The following is a 27,271-nucleotide window of genomic DNA, read 5'->3' on the forward strand; positions in this document are numbered from 1 at the left end:
GTGTTACTGGCCAAGAAGTTTATTTATCATGGTAAACATTTAATTGAGAACTTCCAACACATGAAAGACACAGTTAAGCGTTTTTTTCTTTTCCAAGTGAAGTATGCAATGTTGAACCCCATGACCCTTTTTGAGTCCATAGGAACACAATGCTTTTATCTTTACACATCTGTCTATAAAACCAAACTGTTAATAAATGTTTAAATTTCAATGAGAAACATATCTCATGGATTCTACCTTGACTTGATGAAAGCTTTTAATCACCATGAATAAAAGTAATAACAACCAGATTTGCTCAAACATGTACCAATGTGTCATGCTTCACTAATTAAATGGTACCTTCAGGAACACAAATTATTACTCAGTAATACATACAGGTTTAATGAGAGTTTTAATGGAAAATCTAAGATAATATGGAAAGGGTTTTGTTGGTGATGGGACAGAGGAAACAACAGGCAAAAAGAAATTTTTTTCAATACCCTCTTTCTGACATTCAATAGAAAGAGAAAGTGGTAGGCGAAAAAAGAAGAAATGGAAAACAAAGATATGCAATATATCTTCTGAGTAATCAGTATGTGCTTCAAGGATTAAAGAAGAGATGAAGTCATGCAGTAACTATATGTTAATGTGTTGTTACTCACTGAATATAAATTTCCAAAAGCTCAACCATTATATTTAACATTCTTCGCAAATTTGGAAATGGAAGCAAAACTACTGTTGTGAATTCATTTGTAGCAGACATAGCTCAGGTTCCTTTTTGGTCTGCCTCCAAATACATTTATTGTTTTAGCTAATCTACCATAGGCTTAATTCCACAGCCTCAGGAATTTTAAAATACCAAAAGAGAAACTATAATACTGTCCAAATTCTGAATGTCCAATCCCTTGAAATACTTATGTTTGTCCACTTTGTGAACAACATGTTGACTTGATGAATTCCATAATTAAAAAAAAATTATTTCAATGTTCAATTGGTATGTCATGGTTTACAGAGTAATTAACGTACTTGTATTTGATTAAACTTCTTAATTATGAATCTAAATGGAACCTCAGTGAAAGGCCAAATAAAAATAAGAAATAGGTGGGTAAAGGTAATTAATGACTATAGACAACCCACTTATTTAATCTCATCCCTTTCTTGTGGTTGGTTGATTTGCTTTTTCTACTGCTATATTTTTCAATATCTACATCTTCCAAATACTTTCTGAATGACATCATAAGTTTAGCTACATAAAACTCATTATTTCAACTTCACCTTGTCGGAAAGGAAGCAATTAGGAGTTGCCAAAGCACTGCATTTGCATAGCAACTTCAGATTTTAGGAAAAAGGCAAGCAATTTTTTAGGAAGGAACTTGACTGAACTAATTTTAGACCGAAAAAAATTTTTTAATAACAGGGAGGTAAGTCTCGGTGCATTTCTGCAGTCATAGTCTATGTAGTTTACACAAGAGGCAGCCAAGTACAGAGGTCATTTGTTTCACTATGGATATTGGATCATGATGGATATTTTATGGGCTAAAGGAAAGATGAAGAATATGGAGAGTTATATCAACAATCATAACCACTCACAACACAAATAAAGATACCCCAAATCCAAATAGATAATTCATTCATTCCACCAACTAAACTCGACACTACAAAGTTCCTGCTTACAATACGCGCAACAGTTGCTCCACCTACTTCCTATGATCACAAAACTGAAATATTTCATAATTAAAAATATAATAAAATTAAATGGTGGCTCTGCTTCTTGCCTGCACTTCACTACAAATTTAAGTTCTCCCTGCATGGTCATCATAAAAGAATCGCGAGTGTCAGTTATTCTATGAAAGTGTACACTATGAGATATGGATGAAAAACTTGATGGTTTCAGGCTTCACTTTGTGGAAATCCATATCTAATAAATCGAAAGAGAGATGGTACTTTTTTCCACACTTTATTTTTAAGTCGACCGGTTTTGTCGCATAGGCGACATCCTGATGATGTCGCCTATGCGACGAAACCGGTCGACTTAAAAATAAAGTGTGGAAAAAAGTACCATCTCTCTTTCGATTTATTAGATATGGATGAAATTTTAAGACTTACAGGTATACAAGATGTCTTTGATTAATTCCTAATATACCACCATTTCCTTCAATAAAAATTTCCAAGATATAAATTCAGACCGAGGTAATAATTTACATAAAAATTTTGCTCCACTCCTGAACTCCAGAAGTGGAGCTAGGTTTCAAGGTGATATTTCAGTTGCATTCAGAATGTCATCATGGCACTGACAATACCTCAGAATTTCGCAGTAATATTCCGCTTAATTTATTGCAAATGTTAGAATTCCTTTTTACATGCTATGTGATTTTTCGGTCACCAGATCTTTCCTGGGAAACCAAAACCGGCACAAGGAAAGGAACAAGCCCTGATATGTGAATTTTACACCCCATCAGACTTAGTACTGGGTGAACTTAACCATCACCTACCAAACCAACCTTCAGGTTGATTACTGTGTTTATGGTTCTTGGGGAAAATATCTTTGCCGTGCTTGGCAAATGAATTTAAACCAAAACCCCTGAAAGTGACTGATTTCCAATATTTCTCTCAGAATCCTTTAATTTATAAACTACCTTCCCCACTAAAAACAAGGATGATGCCGTGGGCATTTTGCAATTTTTACTACTTTAATACATGAGAGATAAAATTTCATGGAATAGTGACAAATAGACCATTAGCATCTACATGGGTGATCTAAAAAGTTTCCGACCTAACAGAGATACAAGACATTTTTTCTGAAATTTTTGAGGCCGGAAACTTTTCAGACCACCCTCGTATTTCTTCCAACGAACTCATTAAGGCAGAGAGAAACTTCATCTGCCATCAAAGGATGACTTAATGCATCACATTCCACATATTGCTCACCTTCCTAAAACGAAGATGATCATTCAACTGCTTAATAATTCCCAAAGTCATTTTAACCAAATGTTCCTCAACATTATTTTTGTAAAAATATATAACATCAATAAGAATATTTGTCATTGACCAATTCAAAATAAAAATTAGGGTATGACTTTGCTCAGAAAATTAATAGTTATGAGTTTCGCCAAATGATGTATGCAATTAGATAATAGGAAAGGCATACATTTAATCCCGAGATTACAAATCTCCATACAACAATGATATCTAAAACAGCTAAAAATTAGTCAATCCATTCCCTTCTCAGAATACATGCACTTCTAAATGCAAAAAAGACATCAACCCATGTACACACATAACAGTAAGTAAATGCAATGGTGTTCCTTGAGAGCAATCTATAAAACTTAATACATTGGGTGTTGCTGAATAAGCATTCTCTACCCTCATTCATTGCCATTAATACCCATGTAATTTGAATCTAAAAATGCTACAATGTATACCAAATTTCTTTCCATGCCGCACGCTTCTTCACTATGTTACTTATCCGACGTCACTCCTTTCAAGTGATCCGAAATATAGTTGACTAAAAGATGGTAGAATTATTCTTCATCATATATTTTATGCTTTTTCTATACAGCCTTCTAAGAAATTTTTCCCTCCAGGAACAATAGTGAATAATTTACAATCAAGAATCCTTTCAAATGATTTTCATCTGTTAAATTAGGCGAATTACGACACCACTCGCAATGTGACAACGTTTTACATAACTTTCTACATCGTACACTGGGCATTTAGTATAGGTTACACCCGAAACAATTATATAGTTTTAGTGCATTTTTTAAAACATAGGTGAATTAAACTCTTTGGAATACGTTAAAAATGAGTTAGGAATTACCCGACGTAAAATTACTCCGATACACATCCCAAAGAACAAACTTAAAGGCCGGCGAATTTTGAATTTGACAAGCATAAATCGCATATGCGATTATTTACTCCCGCACTCAATTTAAAACCGTTGAGAATAAAGCTAAGGCTAAAATGACTGAAATCAACGTAAGAAAGATTTATTCTGCAACCTAACTTAGACAAAGAAGGAATCCAATACACATTTATTTAAATGTCTTAATAACTGTAAACGGAAAGTATTTAGAAAGTTGAAATTTAATACACATGGCGAAAAGTAATTGCAATATTAATTTCTACGATAATGAGTGGAGACGAAATTTGTAAAGGGAAAACCCACTTTAATAAGGAAAATATATTGATAAGGATTGGGCAAACACTAATTAGTCATGATTCTATTGGTTGAACGGTCACGAAAAATCCCAAAGTGCTTCAATCAATGATGTGACATGAGGTTCAGGCTCAGGGGGCGTGACACTTTATCCACATACGGGAAATGAAATTGCTACAGTTCAAACCTTCATTATCACTGTCCTTATCTTCAATCCGCTTCTTAGCCTCAGCTTTAGACAGAGGGCTTCCACCGCCGGCAATATATGATACAGTTGCTTGGCCATCAGAGGAAGCCATCTTGAAAGGGTCACTTTTAAGAAGATTATCTTTCCTCTTGTAGTTTACAGTCGAATATATGCGAAAGTGTTGTAAGTGGATGACTCTAACCCCATTTTAAGATCTTTAAGAAGAAATTTATTTTTCTCAGCTTTACGCAAAGACTCCCCAGTTGACGTACGACCGACTATCACTAGCTTAAAATGTCACGAAATCGCATTGCAAATAATTGAGGAATCACGCCCATCCCTATCGCACAGTGATTGATTGTAACAAAAATAATGTTTCATCGAGATTTCTTTATTCCCCAAATATAAGGCTACATATTGTGTAAATTATGGAAACTTGCAATGCTGCAATGAGGAAAAGTGATTCTTGCGCTTACAGCGAAAGCGCATGCGTTGACAAAAGACCGACGAAATGTACTGAAAAAAGGATAACTACTCATCCACAAATGTAACAGATATATAAAAACGCGAAAGTGAACTGTGTAGATAACTGGTGTCTATAGTCAGGGCGATTTATACGTCAAGGAAAAAATGTTTCTAGAAATTTGAACTTATACTGAACACACTTACTATGCCATATAATGATATGGAGATGAGGTCAACAAGTAATGTTGGTATGGAAATCACGACATTTCATTGGCGACCATGAGAGGTTACATGACAATGAAATGATAAAAACATTATTAATTTTAAACCATCTTCACACGTTTTTGGCAGGCAATTCATTCGTTGAGTTATTTAGTTAAGTAGTTTTCGGAAGCAATGTACTGCTGGTGTCGGATCAAACTCGTAGGTTTACGAGACATTCATACAGTCCTAATCAACAATTACATAAAATAACGCAGTTTAAATTAATTGCAATGCCGATGTTGATATGAAACTCTGACAAGAAACCATCTGTAACATACTTCATGGCAAATTTATACCAGTCTACCACGTAGACTTGCTACATTTCACTTGGTGGCTTGGCAGATGAGGAAAGAGTCCCTTACCTTCTTCGTCACTTTCATCGTCCACCGCTTCCGTTTTTCCATCGTTACGTCCTCTTGAGGAATCTTCTATTTCTATAATTCCGTCTACACTATCACCGGAAGCCATTTTGTTCGTCAGCGTAATCCCAGAACACAAAAACTACAGAATCCGCTAAGATCTTTGAGATAAACATGTCATACTTTTCCGATATGATTCAAAATAATATCACCTAATTTCAGTACACCAAAATATCACAGCAATAACACACACACTAGAACAACCCCACACACTCCGACACCATGTCTAGTTAGCACATCAACAAACAAGGCACCGATTTGTGCTTTAAAGAGTTCCATTTCTAGTTAACAGGTGGCATGCTATGTGTTGTGGGTGGCATATATTTAAGAAAACGATCGTTTAAATAGCAATTTGAAAGATGATAAAGGGATCTCCATAATTTATAAAATACTTTTCGGAATTATTTCTGTGAAAATCATTTCTAATATTATGGATTTTTGGGATTAAGTTCATTAAGCAACACGCCAATCAACTCTACAGTGCTCGGCGGGAGTAATTTAAATTTTCGTTGAAACTGGCTTGTATTCAAAATTAAATTTCGCATTGCGCGGTCGATATTTCGTTTACAAACGTAGTTTCAGACTTTTATAATCGTCAAGTATGAAGCTGAAGACTTAAAATCCGAGGTTCTGGCTTTATTAGGAATAGGTAATTTAATGAAAAACTAATTTATGTGAAGGATAAATTATGTATACATAACAGTATTTTGCAGGAAATTTTGGTATTTTACTTATTTCGCGATGAATATGAATAAAAGCAACGCCATGTTTCATTTCAAAGATCTTACATTAGCGCTAAAATAAAACAACTCTTAATATTCATCAGAAGAACAACATACATTTATATTTCATGTTCTATATTCCAGTACTTGAATCAACTATCGGAATTCTTTTAAAGATTAATGTCAACAATAATGTCCTATATTTGAGTCTCTGCTGCCTTGTTTGCCTAGTTTTGTTTTTTACCTAAATGTTTGGGTTATTACCGCATTAGCAACAATCTAAGCTAAGGGTTGTGCTTTTTGATGACTGCTAGGAGATGAGGATTGTTCCAATTATAAATCCTCCTCGTTTGATAAATATATTAAATTATATTTATATACAAAATAATACATGATCCTTCGCTTCATCCCTCCACAGGAAATGCAACATACATATCAAAAGTATACCTCATTTGTGCAAATCAAATATTAAAAACTGTTTGACAGCTTTAAATTATTATTATCATTATAATAAGTCACTGTCGACTCGACTGCATTCATTAATACAACATCATATTTGGACTTTTAATAATAGAAAATGAAACTGAAAATCGATACCCAATGCATATGTTATGAAGTATTCATGGGATGCCAATATCATTGATAGAGGAACTTCTAGGTATTTACAGGTTTTTCAGTGAATGTGCAAAGAGAAAAATTTCCAATTAAATTCTGTACTCAATAAATTCTGAACAAATTTATAATAATTTTTACTTCTGGGGGCTATGGGGCAGGAAAACCTGGATAATAGGATTTTTGAAAGAAATTCTCCCTAAGTAGGGAAGTGCCCCCCGACTTTCTTTAAATTTTCAGATCACTTAAAAAAATGTATTAAAGCCTATTTCCATCTTATAACACTACAGGTTGATAGGGTCCAAGCCTCATTTTTCCCACTTCCGTGGGTTACCGGCAAGATTCTTCCATTCTTGCACTCCCAGGATGGTTCTTGGATCCTCTTACCTTCCAAGACTTTTTTTGATGTTCTTGGCTCATTCATAAATATTTTACTAAGGTACCCATTTTACTCTTCAGTCTCACAAGCATCTCCGATCACAAATGCATGCCTTAAGAAATTCTTGGCATTATTATAAATATCAAACAATTACCTCTTTCTAAATAAAGATAAAAGCCCAGTTAGGTTTTGACAAATTGAATTTTCACTGACTAAACATTAGTTTCATTACATGATTTTCCTGAACAAACAAATCACTTAGTGGCATAAGAATGCATACAGTGAAATAAAAAAATTCATAACTCTTTCAAATTGCATTTAAATAATTCTGAATTTATAGTTTCATTAGAGAATAGTTACATGCTGTGGGAGGTGCCCTAAGATTATGAAGCTTAAGACTGGAGCTTTTCATTCTTTCTCCATAAACAATAGCTGAAATAATGCAATAATAGACCTTACAAAAGATTCCTCTTGAACTGCCTCAATATGACAAGGTAATTAAATAGCACCCAATGAACCTTAAGGAAATAAGAAACAGCTTCTATACAGACATATTATTTGCATATTAACAACTTTTACTGCAAACTGTACAGAAACTTTAAGCTTCCTTTTCATAGGCTTGTATTGCTTTTCTGGCAAAAATGCTTGTGAATGCATATGCAGTGCCATTAGGTATGCTTAACCAAAGGTTGCAATTTTGTATCTTTGTTTTAGCTATTAAGGAGTTTTACAGTGTATGTCCCTCTGTCAAGGATCCAAATTCTAAATCTACATCAGATTAGACATAATGAAAATGCATTAATGAATTCAAATCATGTTATATCCAGAGCTTGTAGGGTTTAATAGGTTGAATGTTAGAAAAATGTCATTAAATGGCGTAGAAGATAGCCAAAGCCATTTTAATCTCCCTTAAAAGGGAAGATCCTAGCCACCAGATGTTTGTCAATCAAAAGCTAACGTCTCACACAGTGTATTTTGGGTACATAAAACATATCATATCCAAATTAGCTAGTTTCGTGCATTGGAACGTAGCTCACCCCTGATTTTAATGATTACCAAATGAAAGATTTGCCAGCATTAATTAAATACCCTTACTGTCAGTTGGATCTCTGAATTAATTGTTGCGGAACTTGATTATGCCTCCTGATATGTGGAAATTCAGCTTTTTGGCATTATGCATGAACTTCAAGTAAGTGCGTGAAAATTGCAGTCAACTCATGTATTCATATCAGCAGATGCTCACATAAGTTGGTAGTACATGCAAATTACAATCAACTTATCTATGTATGCTATGAGATGCTCCAATGAGTTGGTGATATCACTTTTTCCCTTCTGTTTATAAGTCATTGAAGCACATTTCTTCAGGGAACTTGTCCATGATTTAAATGGGTTGATTTGTGTCCTGATAGATATGGTAGTGAAGATTTTTAGTGCTTAGGAGCCAACTTTTCTTCTCAAGTAGAAATGAAATTTAATTTTGGGAATAATACTACTTTGTACATTAAAATTTGTTCTCAAAACTTTTTTCACAATGACAATAGAAATTCTTCATAATGCAGAGGCATGCTAGAGGCACAATTTTATTTTATACTATGAAGATGTATATGCAGTCACTGACTCTCAAGAAATTCTCTTTGAACATCTCAATACTTTGACAGCTCTAACTATGAATAAATGGCTTTTTGCCATATATTGAGAATTTAGCAAATAATGAAGGATAGCCAAATACTATACTGTAATAGTTTTATAAATTTTTCATGCAATTTCTTGAATGGGAAAGGTTTTCACTTTAGTCATTTTCATGTGTAGCCCTCATGGTGTGCATTACAAGTAATCCAATACTTCAAAAATCCATGAATAAAAGTAAGAATATTCCTAAGCTCAGAGATGCTCCTTCTATATTTTAGAAAATGTTTCCAGATCCAACGATGGTGGCACTGTTGATAGATATGGCAAGCACCGTGGTAATATCCAAGGAGAAGCTGAAGACAGCCTTCAACTCATTCCTGGTGTCGAATCAAAATGGGTCTGCATGTTTCAAACATGATATCTCCCCTTGGACAGGGGAATATCAGGTTCCAAAGATTAACTTACATGATGCTCCTAAAGTTCTGCCCTTAATGCCACAAAATTCCCTTCTCATTAGAATTAATCTTAAAAGTGGCTTCTATTGGATACCATTGCACCCTCAATTCCAAAAATATTATGGAATATAAGAATAGACTTCCACACCCTAGCCCCTAACAAAATGCAACAATTTGCAAAAGCAGTGGCAGCAGAAATTGGTAAGCAGATTCCTGGTGTAGATGCATGCCTACTTAGATGACTGGCTGATCTAATCAGCAATTAAAATTACAGGGAAGGAAAAAATTGAGTGTTTAGAAATTATGCAAGGATTAACAATTTTAGAGAAAAGTGTGATGCCACCAAACAGGAAGCTTGGATATTTAGGAGTGGTGATTAATTTGAGTGTCATGACTCTGCAGTTGACTCCACATACAGTAGTTCATATTAAAAGAATTGTCTCTCTGTTACAACAATTAAATTACAAGGGGAGACCCCGGAGTCAACTGAAGCCTATGCCATCACCTAGAATTTGCAGGAGGCTGTGACAGCAGGGAAAACTCAACTTAGAGATTTTCATGATGGATTCTATGGTTTTTGGCAAAACTTGATGGAACTTCATGTAAAAAGTGAACAATAACAACTTTGTAAGTTCCACTGATTTTTATTTTAAAAACAACCAGTTTCGTCAAGTAGTTGACATCATCAGGTACAATATACAGGACTATTTGATATTTATATATGCATGGATGTGGTGGGCGGGGGTTTTGGGTGGATGGGAGGTGTGGTGGGAAGGGGAGGAGAACTTTGGAGAAATGGAGGGGGGAAGATGGTGACCAACCAAGGAAGGGGGGGGGGGGAGTGGGAGAAGGAATAGATGAAGTGTAGAGTGGCAACCACTAACGGTTGCATTGAACAGTCACTATCCTCCCCTCTCTCCCAAGTTCTTCCACCCTCCCCCTCCACACCTCCCACCCACCCAAAACCCCCTTCCACCACATCCATGCATATATAAATGTGATATAAAGGTAGTCCTTTCTATTTTTGACCTGATGATGTCGACTATTCAACAAAACCGGTCATTTTAAAATAGAAATCAGTGAAACTTACTAAGTTGTTAACATTCACTTTCCATTTTCATGATGCTCTCAGTCCTCCTGGCCATTTGGGAAGATCTGGAGGAGAACGTGAGAAACTATGCATTCAATTGAGCCAGGCTGCTTCCAGTGGCCATCACTTTAGGCATAATACCATCTCCCTACAGCAGGCCTCCACAGCCTTGGCATTACTACTACCGGTTAATTTTATTCTGCATCTGAGGTCGAGGGATAACCGAGAGGGGGGGGGGATATTATTATGGAGCTACAACACCACCTAGCCTTCCTAGAACCAACTAACCCTGAGGTCAGGCAAATTCCATCTTTTATACCGCCTATGACCACAATGGTGAACAAGGGGTACATCCGAAGAGAACTGCCTGGGAGGGCCAGTCGGCTAGGTTAGCATCAAGAGGGAACGTAGCTCCATGTGACCTTGTAGTTACCTTTCATAAAGATACAAATAACCGAGACCAAGCTCAATAATTAGTACCTGTTTGTGCTTCACCTAATTGAACTTTCATTTTTCAATAAATTTAGATATGACATACAACAGATGTTCTTCCATAATGCATATTGCAAGTAGAGCTGCCATGTTTCCACTATTTTTGTGCTATATTATTATTATGCTTCCAACTGTGAGCCAATCTTATAACAATGGCTATCCCTGTCATGAACTAATAGGATACAATCATGCTCTTTAAAAATTTTAGCATGAGGCTGAGCCCAGTAAATACCTAAAAAGTGCACCAAGTATTTGAAATTAAAATTACACTAACAAAAAGTATTATTGAAGATAAACTGACTCTGGTTGGCAGATTTAATGAGACATCTAGATTTCTCAATTTCCTATCCTGACATTATTCATGAGTTTTTCAAACACAATAACAACAATAATAATGAAAAACAAATTAACAATAATGTTGAAATATATCTGCCGAAATTAATTTTAGCCATTATTTTATTGTGCTATTCACTGCGGCTCTGTAAACGATATTTTTCCAAGAAAGCTTGGTAAATCAATCTTTAGGTCAGGTTCAATAATTCAATATTTCTGATTCCATCATTGAAATTTATAATAATCAATGATTAATAAAATAAAGCATTCAATTAATTCAACAGATTCAGGCAAGATATGGTGGGAGTTCCTCATAATGAGGAAAAAAAAACAAATTTGAACTTTTCCACAGCTTTACAGAACTGTGGAAAAGTACAAATTTGTTTTTTTCTCATATAATTTTCATTAGATAAGCACTAAAATGCACATATCTGATAAGTCAGTCAGTCTATATAATCACTTTATCAACATTGAAATTCTTGACTGATTATAGCAGAAATACAAGAATGGTGGGTACTATAGGTATTTTGTTAAAATATAAAATAATTTAAAATATGCCACCATACAAACGCTCAACAGTCTTAAAAATTCTATACCAGCATTTTGCAGCCTACTATTTCTGACTAAATAATTATTATCTAATGACTTGAAATGCTTATCTTTAACCTTTATTTTTTTTTAATTTCACGCAAATCACCTCTAGGAATGGTAAAATATTGCTCGAGGTAAAATTCCTGAAGAATTGATGACATTGTTCATTTTGAAAGTCAGATAAAAGGAGATAAAAGGAGTTATAACACCAATGGTATTTTGGCATATATTGGCAATTAAATTAGTTGGTCAGTATGTCACAGTGATAAAAGATTATGAATTAACATGGACGTCAATGCACTCTGATTTCTGGGAGAAACAGATGTCTGGGTTGGAGTGAGCCCTGTAGGCAGCCTGATGGTGATAACCCTGTGGGTAGAGGGTTCAAGAGACTGACTGATACCATGCTTTATTTCCAAATTCCAAGCCACAAATTCAAGGAGAATGATTTTCTGTAAACTAAAACTAATAAAAACATCGAATGTAGGAACCAACTTACCAATTGATTGATGAGCTCAAAACCAATTTACAGATTGATTCTAGCTGGTGGTGTTGGAACTCATTGGCCAGATATATTAGGAGTATACAGCCATCACATTAGCACTGACCAAATAACCCATTTGAGGGATTTGTGGGACGTGAGCCATTGGGCTAATATGTTAAGCAGGGATTTTCCAGCATGTAATAACATATCAAAGGCTGGTTAAATATCAAATTGCAACAAAATCTACAAAAAATTTCAGTTGTTTTAATGATATACTGGTTTTTTTACATCTCCCAACAGCATCTTTTACTCTCCAAATATATTATTATAAAAGATTCACAAGTAGAGGCTTTCAATTGGATTGAAATGTTAAACTTCAACTCAAGGAAATAACATTTTACCAGAATTCTCAAAAAATTTCAATCATTATGTTAATATAAAAACAGTATGCTTTATATTTTGTGATAATGTTTTATCATAGATGAACATTGCATAAATCAATGTTTAGTTATAAAGAATATGCTTAGGAGAAGAAGCAGTAACAAAACTTCAACCCCTCTTTACTTCAAATACAGAACTTTTAGCGACAGGTTTTTCTACCAATGCTAGGAACCAAATTATCCAGCTCTAAGCATTGAAACAATTACTATTGAGGTCCAATTATTTACCATGCCAGAACTAAAAAAAATAGCCTCAAAATGAAGAAAATGAAATAACTATAATGGCATTTATAAGAAAAAAGAACTATTTGTATTGACAGTCAATAAAAGGAAATGGTTTCAAAGCAAACTGGGTGAAAAATCAATTTTCAAGATCTAGGATAGCTGTTGATGAAATAAATCAAATTATACCAGAGATTGATAATGTTAAATATATCATAAAAACTTGGTCTGCCAAATGAAACATACTTGCGGCAGCATTTAACAGACTCCAAGACAATGCAGTACATTGGGAAGCATAATTTCATGCCTATGCACTTATTTTAATGCATCCTTAGAACATAGTGGTATGAAAAAGCCCTTTTCTCACAATTTTCAATTCTGGAAAAATACAATATTTACTAGAAAATCAGGAATTATTTATGAAAAGCCTGAACTATGAAAAATATCTCAGTCTCACATTCTTGCTAAAGGGAACATGTACCACTGCTTGACTAATTCCATTCAGTTGGAATTGGTGCTGTTGATCACAATGTCTTGCACTCAGCCATCAAGTATGTTAAGTAATTTGAAAACATATTTCAGAATGGTATTCAGTGAGAATTAGCTTTCAGAAGTAGTCTATATCTCTCACCAGAATGATCTATAAAGAAAAGATAAAAAATGTTAACAAATGTTTATGTCATAGGTTTAAACAAATTTTAAAAATTTATAAATAAAAATAGGAAAAACAAATCGGAAAAACAGTTCAATTTCTAGAGTTGAAACATTAAAATAAATATTCCCAAGTTCTCACCAAGAAAAATAGTTTATCCACAGCTGTTTCATAACCCTCAGTAACTATATTTGATTATCAAAACTTCTCAATCAGTGCAAATTCACAATCAAGAACATCGTAAAACTTTAATGGCAGAAAAATGAAGAATAAAAGTGACGGCACTATGTGGTAGCCATAATGGTACGATAGAACTCACCAACCAGGCAATTTGATTAAGAAACTACATATAATCCATTCATTGAGAAACAATAACATGCATGAGATTAAAATGTTTATAATTTATCTTGTGATCCACTTTTAAAATATCAAATTTATAACTTAGTTTATAGAATGTAGGACCATCAGAGAAAGATGCAGTTATAGTGTTTTGCCACATTTACTCCTTCAGTAGTTCATTAAAAAAGACAAATATATTTAATTGTATTTATATAATTTTATATCATTAAATTTTTCGAGTCATGAGCTCAAGTCTCAGCATAGACTGTCCCTGTCGAGGTGATAAACTTCAGTACAGAGCAGAAATATGGCATCCTAGCAAACATGAACAGAGTAGATTAAATGCTTAATGTGGTTTTATATAGGATAGTTACTATTACATTCTATGCTTATTTAATTATGAATATTAAAGAATACAAAATGCAGTAGAATAATCAGAAATTTGTGTTGCGGGTAATGAATGATAACTACAATCGAGGAAAAATAACGCGGGTTGCATACATTTAAGGATATAACGCATCCTGGAACTATTATCTGTTAGCATAGATAAGAACCTCCTGACTGCAAGAGAGCAGTGCTAAGTGCAGTTCCCAACCCCATCTCCCAACTTCGAAGGGAGAATTACATCGTGTTCCCAACTCTCCCGATAATGTGCGAGGAAAATTCAGAATTTGCTTAGAGAATGATCAAATCCAATCCAAAAATTTAGAGGGGAAACAAATAAGAGGTAAAGTTCAACATCAGAACATCATAAATTAAGAATAGAGAGCAAGAGCTGGAAAAAATACTAAGACAATCACAGTGAGAGGAATGGGGAAAGATACGGAGATGAGGTAAGAGTGGTTGAACCTACCCTCGAAAGATGGAGTGCAGCAAATTACCTTAAATTTACCAAATTACCTTAAAATTACCAAATTACTAGCGCAACAAGTTTCCCACAGTAATACACGATCCTTTATTTGGGAGGCCTTCAGGTAGATTACTAAGGTGAAAAATTCGGTTGTAATATGACTGATTAGGATACCAACAAAATGGTTTTATGGGAAAAAAAAGTCATAAGTTTTGAGGGAAGTCAACATCACATGGTGTATGACCTTATGTTACATTTATAAAATACTTCTCTATTAACTGGGTCAAATTAAGAATCAAAATTAAATTGAATTGCTTGCACATAACATTACCAGATTTTCAATCAACTCTTGAGATATTAACTCACCTCTCATAACTTCAACTGTGTACAATGAGTCATCTGCCAGGTTTTGCACCACATCATCAGTTAAAATTACATGCACACCAGATGGACCTTGCACAAAAACATCATGGAGCCTTGAAAAAGCAATTCCAGCAAGTCTGGCCACCTTTGCTGCAAGTTCTCGACAGGAAGCATTTTCTAGATAAATGGCATGATAAACAGGGCAAGAGCCTGATGTCCTTCCACATCCATCTTCACCTTCAGCAGATGAATCATTGTCTATTCCTGTTCCAAGGGACATGTAGAGAGTCAGCCGAGGAGCGATAGTTCTGAAAATAAGAATTAACACTTTTTAAAATCATTTGTTGAACAATCAATACATTGAGTTACTGACAATCTCTCCAATCAGCACTCTAATCTTATATGTACCACGTTATATCTGGTAGCATAGAGTATCCAATTCTGATTACCATTCTACTCCCTGATTCATGATAGGCATAGAAATAACTGTATTTGAGGTTTTTACTGAACACCACCTTATTGGTGAAGTGACCACCAATACACCATGACTTGTCTTATCTACCATGATAAAATGAGCAACTTCCCATTGACTATAAAAATGCAAACCATCCTCTAAAAGAGGTATACCCAAATATAAGTAATTTTTCATGACTAAAAATTACATTTTCCAGAGCAATTACCCCAAATACTTAAGCAATAAAAATGTCAAATAAGCCAAACACAGTTAATGTTGACTTTACAGAGATGCAGGATATCAGAACAAATAGTGATACATAAAATTGAAATGATGATTCAGCCATAACCAACTTATGAATTTCATACATCAAATTTAACAACAATGCTATTCCCTCCACAATCTAACATCACAAACCTTTTCAACTCTATTAAAATTGCGACTGAATCAGTATTACCTATCAGTTATACTGTGGTAAATCAGTCCTTCTACAAAGGAGAAAGGGTATTTTTTCAGATGTTTTATACTAGGTGTCCTCATTGAATTTTATTTACATCTGCAACATCATACTACGTCTACCTTACCTGTCCCTTTCTAACACTTTATTAGGCCCCTTGTTAAGGTGTGTGTACTATAAGGACAGGCGTGGAAGGGGTTGAAAAGGCATAACAAAGACATTCTTTCATGTCTTTTCTGTGCCAAAAATATTATACTATATATCCCTCTCTGGACTAGATACTTTGCATAATGTTCTCAAAACAAAAATTTTAGTCTTGAAAATAGTAGTTATCATATATCAAATGAAAGTTTGTTTAAGTTTAAACTGGTACTGGCCATCACATTCCTGAGTACATATACTCGTAAGTTACACAGATAAATATTTTTAAAGATTACGAAAATACATGACTAATGATTGAAGGCTTTCTTGGGCTCTTAACATTAGCTTTTGGTAGTAAACACACATTTGTAATTGGTATAGAATACTTATACTGACTATTACAAAAATACTCTAAATTAACTCAGTTTTGAGTAATTTAGTTCCAAATATTTTCACTTTTTTATCCATTTCAGAACAAGAATTTGCATCCAATGATGATGCCTCTATGTCACTGAAATCCAAAATGCCATATGAACCCAAGATGAAAATGAGAAAAAGGTTAAACATTAGTGGTAGATAGTATTTTCCAAAGACATCAGATGCCATTTCAACTCTCAGTCTACAGGTATCAAGCATTACATTGCATTTTTTTCTCAATTTGAAATACCCATGATTTGTGATGCTCTTCTGGCTATGCACTCCCTTTTCATTATATTTTTTCTAAAGCCAATTCAATCTTTGAGTTGAACTGCTCTTTGAAGCTCTTGGAATCTTTGGAGATCTATGTTGCTGTTTTGATTTTTACTTCAAAGAACACCAAAGCACTACTTAAGTGGCCCTGGAGAAACTCATGTTATTGAATGGACTCAACCAGAGTTCATCCAAAAACATGAATTCCTTCAGGGCCACTTAAGGAGTGCTTTGGTATGCTTTGAAGTAAAAATCAAAACAGCAACTAAGGGCTTTGATGCACTTTGAATGAGAATCTTAATTCTTCACTTCAATGCAATATTCAAACTCATCACTAGACTTGATTCAATACTGGTCTTCTATATGATTTTCCCTAAAAAGAAGAATACCAAGTAAAACATTTGGTTTCGGGCCCCATTCTAAAGAGCCGAGTTTGATTTTTGGCGATGGCAGGATTTTTCAGTAGTATCCTGATCCCTACTTTGGGGGCTATGTGGAGAGCACTTCTAGGAGAATGTCGTCCATTTAATGGGATGTTAATTGAGGACCCCTTGACAGATTTCATTAAGAGTAGGCCAAAGCTGAAACCAAGTTTTTTTTAACCCTTCTTCCATTCCCTGAACATCCAACCCCTGTCACCAATGATCTTAGTTGTCGGCCACCACACCTAATATATACATGCCACAACAATACTTGACGCCAATCTCATTCAAATACTTCTTGCAAAGAGAATATAATAAAAGTATAAAAAGTCACACTACATGTCTTATAGGAGCAAAACATAAAGCTGTTCAATCACACTGGTGTACCCAAGGTTAAATGTGTCAATGCTAAATTAAATATTTATATGGATTTATTTGGCCATTTAGCGACTGTAAAAATAGAAATTATAACTTTACAGGCAATTTAGAGTACTGTGTGATAATTTTACCTTCATGATAAAAAAAGATCAACCACTAACAACTAATGAAAGTCAATCACATTCTAAATATTTTACTATCAACAAATAAGGTTTAATCAAATAAATTCCATATCTTACTTTGAATGCAGAACGTTGAAAAGTCTAATTCCATCAGCTAGTCCACAAATTTGGATGAGGTCATCTCTGGAAAGTCTAAGGAGATCTGCACCAGAAAATGAAGCAAACGTATGGAGATATGAAGAAAATCGATTTGAACGGAGCCATTGTGCTGTTGTTACTGATGAGGCATCACTGCTTAGAGGTATGTGAGCATTAACCTGTGAAAAAATATTTTTTCATGAGATAATACTAACATGATGTTGACTTTGAGAACTGTGTAATGTAAACTGAACCTCCTTAATGAATAACTCCAAATAATGTTTTCTAAACGGGTGTAACCCTTTTTATAAAGTTTCATTTAAAAATGCAAAAATAAAAAGAGAGATTTACATACAAATTACAGGATTTATGAAACAGAATAGGTATCTTATTGACTACATACTAAACATGATCCATTATGAAAGTATTACACATCATTTTATTATGCCAAAACTATCCATGGCAGCGTGGTAAAACTGGTCGGGAAATGTGGTAGGGGGTCTGCCCTTCCAATGCAGCCAGTCGCCAGTTTGTTCTGAGCAGAAAGACATGCCTTGCAAGAATTTTGTTTTTTTGACTTTGTAGCACAGCGTCCAGTGCCCAGCCAAACACCAGATGCCCCCAGCCACACGTCCTTCATCGTTAACAACTCCCTGACCTGGAGCAGCACCCCCCTGGGTAGTTCCCCAGCCCCCTTGCACTCCTGAATTGGCTCCATGCTACTTTTTTTTGTTTTGCTGACTGTAGAGAGAGCTTAAAGGAAAGCATTGGAAGACCATGGAAAACATCCAAAAGATGTTGCAGTGTTCCTGAGAAACATTCCTATTGAGGAAATTCATGGTTCATTCAAGGCATGGAAGACACATTTCTGCAAGTGTATTGATGCAGGGAGAGAGTATTTTTAAGAATTTGAAGCATTTGGACTAATAGGATCTATAAATCTATTTTTCCCAGAGAATGAGCATTACTTTTATACTGGACCCCGTTAATGTATAAAAGAATAAATTAAACATCTAAAAGATACATATTTTAATTATAAGAAGTAAATAAAAAGAAAGCATTTCTAATATGATTTCCGACAAAACTTTTGATAGAACTTTCAGCTGGATTGACATAATCAATATCTCTGCAAAATTCACTACCAGACGAAGAATTCAGGTTTGAAGCCGGGTCAAATCAAATGATATTTACGCAGCTAAACTCACATTGGTGTTCACATCAACCCAGTCGAAGTTACCATTACACTAATTCCCAGCATTTCTTTAAAAAAGCAATTGCTTTTCTCAAAAATTTAAGAAATACCTGCTATGAAAATCTCAATGATATTTGCAAACACAGACTGAATGAAAATTCTAGGGAAATTGATAACATCCCTTTGGTTGCCAATCATATTCATGGTTATAATATAACCAGTTATGAATGCTTAAGGAAAACTTCCACGACTTTAGGGTTTCTTGAAATGAATACACAGTGGAGACATCAATGAATCACTATGATACTTAAACAAGGAAGGGTGAATGTATCCGGTTCCCAAACACAATGAGGGGAATACACATTTTAACTTAGATAGTAATGCATTTTTTGGGATATTTAGAGAGCTAATGTGAAATGATTAGGGAAGCCTGATATCAGTAGACATAGAAGTCTTGTATGGTTGTGCATCTTAGGAAGGCAAGTGATGACAAAATCATACATATATCATGGGCATTTACATCCTTTTGGTCATTTAAAAACAGCTCAGGAGGTAATCTTTGGGAGTTACAAAGATTATTTAAGAGATTACAAAATTGTTTTAAATTATTTAAAATTTATATTGTTCAGCATGGTATTAGTATAACTAGAATAACATTTTATTAAGCAGCTAATTACATCACCAACATAATTCAAATAAAGTAGTTCAGAATTAATTTACCTGAGATTTTAAAAGATTTATGGGCAAGTATTTTGTGCTTGATAGTTTTTTAGGTTCAACTGAAAACCATTTAGGGTAACTACTTATTGTTCCTAATTTCAGAAACTCATGTGAATTAATGGATAAAATCTTTCATAATTGAGTGAAAAACAAGAAATAGCATCATCAATGCTAAGATAGCACAAAAATTCTGGCCTGCCAATCATTTATTAGTTAATAGAGATAGATACAAAATCAATTATTAAAACCATATACATACACTAATACTATGATGATGCTACTTTACATGCCAGGTTCAGTTTGGTGCATAGTTGGGGATTGTGGTCGTCAATAAGGAGAATACATTAAAGACCATTTTATGCTTTCTAACCTTTGAGAGATGACCGAACAAGGTCAAGTATAACACCACATGAATTCACTGCAGTATTTTACTGATGTAAATGTCACTAAGCAAGTGATTAAACAATCAAAAACAAAAGTAGAATCGCCTGAGTTAAGCTGCACCCCATCTCATCAATTAGCATCAGGAATATTATACCTAGTCACCCAAGATAAGAATAATCTGTTGACAATAGTCCTGGTTAAAAACACTTTTCACTAAGTCAATACATGTTGCGAAATGATTTTTGAGAAATTTACGTCACACAAAATATTACAATATTTTTGTTGGTAAGTTTGCTACAAATAAACACTGCAGAGCAGACACCCACATGTAAAAGTTTTTGATTTCTAGCAGCCAAACTTGGAAATTTAAAAGTATTTGACTTCCTCAAAACTGATGCTGATATAATGAAATTTTGTAAAAATACCGTAAAATGGGATAAACTGGGTAAAAATACACAAAACTTTAAAAGTATGCATGAACTGTTCCAGCTATGTTGGATTTAAGTGCAAGTAAAATGTTTTTAATTGTGCCTGGAGTATTCTCAGCTATATTCATTCATACCATAAACAAATTGTGATCGTTAATAAACCTAGACTATGAAAGAAGCCCATAAACATCACTTACACAAAGGTCATCAATGCCTACATCAGAAGATCCATCTTGCCCAGAAGACACCACCACACCAGCTGAGGGATTTGGCAATACTGAGGCTGAACTGACAGCGAGCGGTGATTGATGATGGGGACCCAAATTATCTGGAATGACCTGTATAGGTGCCACTGATGGCGCCGGCCCAGGAATAGAGGTATGTGGCAATTGGATGCCTCTCCCTCCTGGTGATCTATTACCCTCCTCTTTGACATGCCCTGGTGATGGTATTACATTATGGCTGCAAAATAATAACAATGTTCAAAAAAATAAATAATCATGAATATTCATAAGCACACCAATCAAATATTTTCAAGCTGGTTTAGGCTTAAAATTAATGCCTTTGTTAAGAAGCTGAAATGAGATGAAACCAGCTTGTTGTGAACAAATAATTGTGACAATAACTTCATATAGTGCTTAAAAGATGAATGCTCTCCCAAGTAAATAAAAGTCATTGTTAGACATGATGGCAACGTTATGTGTTACAACAGTATGATGTACTGATGATACATATGTAAACAGCTATTTACAAGGATCATTCATATCATTTTTCTATTGGTATATGGAACTTCTAATAATTCCATTGCTATAAATTTTAGATTTTACACGACTGTGTAATGCAACATCAAAACTACTCATCCTTTAAATGGTTTTCATTGGTGAATGAACAGATTCAAATGCCACCTTGCTGTAGTGAATCTCCCTTAAAGTTAAAGATACAGTGGAACCTTGCTTAACAAACATAATTCATTCCAGACTATCACTTATAAAGTGAAACACTCATCCAGTGAAACAATTTTTCCCACATAAATTAACGTAAAATACGATAATATGTTTAATGTCAACAAAATAAATTTTCAACAAGGTTTATTCAAAGAAAATTATAAATACATTGTTTAAGATAATGAACCATCTTCATATTTTCTTCTATCGCAGGAAGAACCAACCTTGAATGTGAATTAAATTTGAAGAAAACAAAAAAAATCAAAATAATTCATTTATTATTTAAGACATATACCCAATTCTTTTTTTCTGGAAAGCTGCCTAGAGACATTTGTTTATATCAATGCTTCAAATTTTGTGGAAATGCAACACAGCATTATTATTAAATAAATGAGGTGCACAAATCCACAACTTCATTTGAATGATACGCATATTTCTTCAGCCATTGAAGATCTGGGCGCATTCTTAACAACGTCAGCATCAATCACTTTTGCCTTCTCACAAATTTTATTCTCATTAATTCTGATTCATTGCAATTGCTTTTTGTCAATCCATTTGAGAAGTAGCCATTCAACATCATTAAGAATAAGTAGATGTTGCAAAGATATTCTTGTCACTCCCTTTGATGCATCTATCTCCTTAATTTTTTTTTTTCGACGATAGTGCAAATCATTGATATCAACCGATTGTATGAGCATACTGGATCAGTCACTCATACCTCATTCATGCTTTTGAATGATTTTCCTTTTCATTTCTGTGGTTATTTTTATTCTCATACAACTGTCTTCTCACTGCTTTTTAATCAAACTTTAAAAAATATGCACAAAAAATCACAAATGATACGTCAGAACACAATTTGGAAAAGGTGATCACTGGCAACACTAAGATATGGCGGAATGAGTTCTAAATGCAAACTGAAGCAGCAGGTGCACCATCATCCTGGGAATTTCCCTCTCCTGTTCACTTGTTATGCAAAATGTTGCTTGTTGGGCAAATAAAAAATATTTTGTAAAGAAAAAATACTGTTGCTCATTAAGCAAATTACTTCATGTACAAGGTTCACGTTAAGAGAGGTTCCAGTGTATGTGTAATCTTTAGATCTTCTAAGAATGCCTCAAAATGAAATCATTCAGGGGTTATTAAAGGAGTATATGTGAATGAAGATATCAATTCATATAGTTCAGTAGCTAGTATCTTATTCAATTTTATATAGCTCCTTTCATGTTAACAATATACACCCACATTTTCACTAGTGGCATGAGGCTTTTACTAATATAGATAATTGGAACCTTATTATTGTAATTTTAAGGTTATAGGATGTATTCTGGTTCTTGATTCAGGTAACTCCCCTCAAATGTCAGAGCATCATATTGCAATTCTGCTTCAGCATTCTCACGCTTAATACACTATAAGTGATTGATACTCATAAAACTGTATTTAATGGTATTTATTCTGTGAAAGTGGATTGAGTGACTTAATATCTTGACACTCTTTTATCAAACCTCATCTTATCTTTTATTACACATTTCAAACAAACATTTCATAAATAATAAGATTTAAAAGCATAATGCATTAAAACAATTACAAAATGATTCAGTTCATTTTACTATCGCAATAGCTTATTGTTGTATATGTGTAATCAAGTTGCTGTTGTTTTGTACAAGGTTGGTAACATTGTCTCTTTTGGGCTGGCTTGAGCGATGTTTGTATGTGTTTGCTTTTGTTTTTGTAGAATAAAAGTAGGAAGTCGTTTTTTTTAAACGTCACTTCCGGCCCCACGTTAAGTTGAACATGTCGTCTCAATAATTGCTAAAGATCCTAAATCCTGTTTCGTCACCACGCTGCAAGAAGATCACAACAGGTTATGGGCCCAGAATGTGGAAATAGGAGTGTGAGATCAGTTTGCATGAGATAATTAGGTTCAATTAAACTGATTCCGGCCTTGTAGTCAACCGAGCTGTACTCGTAAATTGTTGCCTCGTGTTTGGATGACAAGTACAATGGAATCAAATGTCATCAACAACATCACGTACGGAGGTTCATTGCCTCAAATTGATAAATTGCGAGGATCGGTGAATTACGAGCAGTGGAAAATGGACGTGGAAATGTACTTGCTTCACGAAGACCTTTGGGACTACGTGGAGAGTGAAGTAGCAATGGACGCGTCAGCTCATGAACGAAAGCAGTCACAGCGAGCAAGGGCGAAAATATATTTGCTACTAGAACAAGGACCGAAAATGGAAGTCATGGAGTGCAAGACGGCCAAAGGTATGTGGGACAAGCTGCAGCACACCTATGAAGATAAGGGTGTGAACAGGCATGTCGCCCTTATAGACCAGCTGTTCGACATCAATTTGGGAACGTGCACAAATATGGAGGACTATGTTCAACGTTTCACAACAGTCGATGCGAAACTAAAAAGCATTGGCAAGAAGATTGACGACGAGCTGCTCGCGGTTTTGATGCTGCGGGGCCTGACGGTTGAGTACAGACCGTTTCGAATGGCTCTAGAGAATACAGTCACAGGGGTCATCAAGTCTGACCTAGTGAAGCAGAGGCTACTGCAGGAAGGGTACAAACGGGCCACAGATTCCAAGGAGCAGCAGGTTGTATTCTATGCCAAGCGGAACCAGAGGCATCAGGGAGAGTGCTCATCGTCCTCGGAGCAGAGTTCGAGTACGTCCGGGGCCAGAGGTAAGCAGAACAAGAAGTCCACCTTCGATCCGAGAAAGGCCAGGTGCTTTAAGTGCGGAGTGATCGGGCACATCAAGAGCGATTGTCCCGAGGAAGGGGCAAAGGTGTCGTGCGGGAACAGCAAATCAAGTGGGGGTGCCAAGAAAGGGAATCCAGTTGCCTGGTTGACAGCCCTTCGTTGTGAAGTGGGGAGTCATAAATGGTACATTGATTCTGGGGCGAATTCCCATATGGCAAGAACTACGGAGTACTTTTCAGATTTTCGACCAGATGCAAGTGACGAAGTAACAGTTGCTAACCATGACAAAATCAAAGTGTCAGGTATTGGTAGTGCATCAATGGATTTGATTCAGGGAAGTACTGCCACCATATCAAATGTTAATTATGTGCCAGATCTTTCAACTAATTTGTTGTCTGTAAATAGGTTAGTGCAAAAGGGTACTGCTGTTTTATTTGATTCATCTGGGTGCAAACTATTTGATGCTGAAACTTTACATGTAAAGGGAGTCATTCAAGCCTCGGGAACAGAGGAGAATGGGTTGTACAGTCTAGATTTAAAACAGTGTACCTCAGGTGACAATGTTGTCAGGGAGGGTGCTGTGGGATTAGCTGCAACTACTGAAGGGAATCATTCTCAGCTATTATGGCACAGAAGGTTAGCGCACTTGGGGCATAAAAATATGCAGACATTAAGGGGGCGTGCCAGTGGTCTGGATTATCCATGTAATAAGCCTCTTCAACCGTGTGTGGCATGTGTAGAAGGAAAGCTTGTTAAAAAACCTTTCACTGTGGGACCGAGAACGGAAAGGGTGAGTGAAAAGCTGAGTTTGGTGCACTCAGACCTGTGTGGTCCAATGGACCCTCCTGGCAATAGGGGAGAACTGTACATGCTCACATTTATTGATGATTGCACTAGAAAAATTTTTGCCTTCTTCATTAAAGGCAAGGAAACACATGTTATCCTAGAATGTTTCGTAACCTTTAAGGCTAGGGTAGAAAATGAAACGGGGAACAGGATTAAGTGTTTGCGGACGGATAATGGTAGTGAGTACATGGGGCGGGCTCTGCAAGAAGAGCTTAGAGCAAAGGGAATAAAACATGAGACAACGATACCATATAATCCTGAGCAGAATGGGCTAGCTGAAAGGGCAAATCGCGTCATTATAGAGAGGGCTAGATGCATGTTATCCGAGTGCAAGTTACCTAAGAGCTATTGGGTTGAAGCATGTAAAACAGCTGTGTATTTAAAGAATAGAGTACCAGCTAAGGGAATTGGGAATGAATTACCTGAGGAGAGATGGACAGGTCATAAGGTTGACCTTAGTCATTTGAGGGTGTTTGGTTGTATTGCCTATGCTCATGTGGCCAAGGCCATGAGAAAAAAGCTAGATGCCACATCCAAACGGTATTACTTTGTCGGATATTGTGAGGAATCCAAAGGTTATCTCCTGGCGAATCCTGAAAACATTGGACGAGTAACAAAAGCGAGGGATGTAGTGTTTTTTGAGGACAGTTTCAGGGAAGAGCATTTAACTGGGAAAACATTGAGGAATACAATTATTCTGCCTGAACTTTTAGGGGGGGGCGTGTGTTTCACCTCCCAGCCCTAGACAGAGGTCAGCATAAATGATCAGGCTGAAACTAATGAAAACACTAGCACAAGTAGTGAGGGTAATAATGATACCTCAAACATTGAGACTGAAGGAAGTGGTCGTGTCTATTGTGGGCAAAATTCAAGCTCAGGTGATGATAGCCAGAGGGAGGAGAGTATTGATCCGGGAGAAAGTAGGTATCCTGTTAGGAATAGAATACCAAAGGAATTTCCAGATCATGTTTTATTTTTGGCATCAATTAATTCAGCCTGTAATCAACCAATGTCTTTGTACTGTGATCCTCAGACTGTTCAAGAAGCTTTGTCTTCAAATGGGGATGAATGGAGGAAGGCCATGCAGGAAGAATGGGAAGCTTTAGCAAGGAAGGGCGTCCTTTCTTTAGCTGATTTGCCTGAAAACAAAAAAGTTGTAAAATGTAAATGGGTTTTCAAGCGAAAGGTGAATGCAGCTGGGGAAATAGAGCGTTTCAAGGCAAGGCTGGTAGCAAAGGGTTATTCCCAGGAGTATGGTATTGATTACCATGAAACATTCTCTCCTGTAGTAAGTTATTCTGCCTTGAGATTGTTGATTGCATTGTCTGTGGAGCTAGATTTAAATATCACTCATCTAGATGTGACTGCAGCCTTCTTGAATGGTGATCTTAAAGAGTCAATTTACATTGAGCAGCCTGAAGGTTTTGTAATTGAAGGGGCGGAGAGTAAGGTGTATTTGCTGCATAAGGCAATATATGGTTTAAAACAAGCATCCAAGGCATGGTATGACAAATGTCGGAGTATTTTTAAAGGTCTTGGTTTCAAGAATTTGACAACAGAATCATGTATTTATGTTAAGGGTATTGGACTTGATATTTGTGTAATAGCTGTATATGTGGATGATTTTTTGGTGTTTTGTAAGAATGGTGACACTGTGAACAAGTTAGTTTCATCATTAAAAAAACATTTTGAGCTGAAAAATCTTGGAGACGCCAAAAGTATTCTAGGGATGAGGTTAACTAGAACCAGTGAGGGAATTGAACTGGATCAGGAAGAGTACATCAAAAGCATGCTGGTTAAGTTTAACATGTCTGATGCTTGTGCAGCCTCTACACCCATGGAAGTTGGGTTGGATGTAGCTCCTGGAGATCCAGATAAATGTCCTGATGTACCTTATCAAGGATTAATTGGTTGTTTAATGTACGCAATGACCTGTACTAGGCCTGACATTGCTTTTGCTGTTTCAAAATTAAGTAAGTTTAATAATAGCTTTAATATGGAACATTGGAAGTTGGCAAAAAGGGTTTTGAGATATTTAAAGGGCACATCAACGTATCGCCTTGCCTACTCAAAATCTGGTGGGTTCCTTGAGGGCTATGCTGATGCAGATTTTGCCAGT

At 35.5% G+C, this 27,271-nt stretch overlaps 2 protein-coding genes across 16 annotated transcripts in view; both read right to left on the reverse strand.

The window, feature by feature from the left end:
* The window catches only part of LOC139692712 (phosphatidylinositol 4-phosphate 5-kinase type-1 alpha-like), a 109,272-nt gene extending 103,552 nt beyond the window's left edge, over nucleotides 1-5,720 (reverse strand). For 6 of the 14 annotated variants that reach the window (XM_071591031.1, XM_071590974.1, XM_071590997.1 and 3 more), the window contains exon 1: nucleotides 4,323-4,777. In XM_071591031.1, coding sequence (XP_071447132.1) covers nucleotides 4,323-4,434 — 112 coding nt within the window. In that variant the 5' untranslated portion in view covers nucleotides 4,435-4,777. Of the gene's footprint in view, nucleotides 1-4,322; nucleotides 4,779-5,413 lie in introns of those variants that run through there. The other 8 variants (XR_011701779.1, XR_011701778.1, XM_071591005.1 and 5 more) reach the window with 3 other exon arrangements.
* A 6,804-nt stretch (nucleotides 5,721-12,524) lies between these two features.
* gem (transcription factor CP2 like gemini) overlaps nucleotides 12,525-27,271 on the reverse strand; it is a 58,287-nt gene continuing 43,540 nt past the window's right edge. For both annotated transcript variants that reach the window (XM_071591082.1, XM_071591074.1), the window contains 4 exons: nucleotides 20,847-21,111; nucleotides 17,905-18,104; nucleotides 15,127-15,431; nucleotides 12,525-13,559 (listed from right to left, as the gene is read on the reverse strand). In XM_071591082.1, the coding sequence (XP_071447183.1) occupies nucleotides 13,510-13,559; nucleotides 15,127-15,431; nucleotides 17,905-18,104; nucleotides 20,847-21,111 (820 nt within the window). In that variant the 3' untranslated portion in view covers nucleotides 12,525-13,509. The remainder of the gene's footprint in view (nucleotides 13,560-15,126; nucleotides 15,432-17,904; nucleotides 18,105-20,846; nucleotides 21,112-27,271) is intronic.

This window comes from Hetaerina americana, unplaced genomic scaffold (genome assembly GCF_022747635.1).
Source record: "Hetaerina americana unplaced genomic scaffold, ioHetAmer1.1.p SCAF_1, whole genome shotgun sequence".
Lineage (NCBI taxonomy): Eukaryota > Metazoa > Arthropoda > Insecta > Odonata > Calopterygidae > Hetaerina > Hetaerina americana.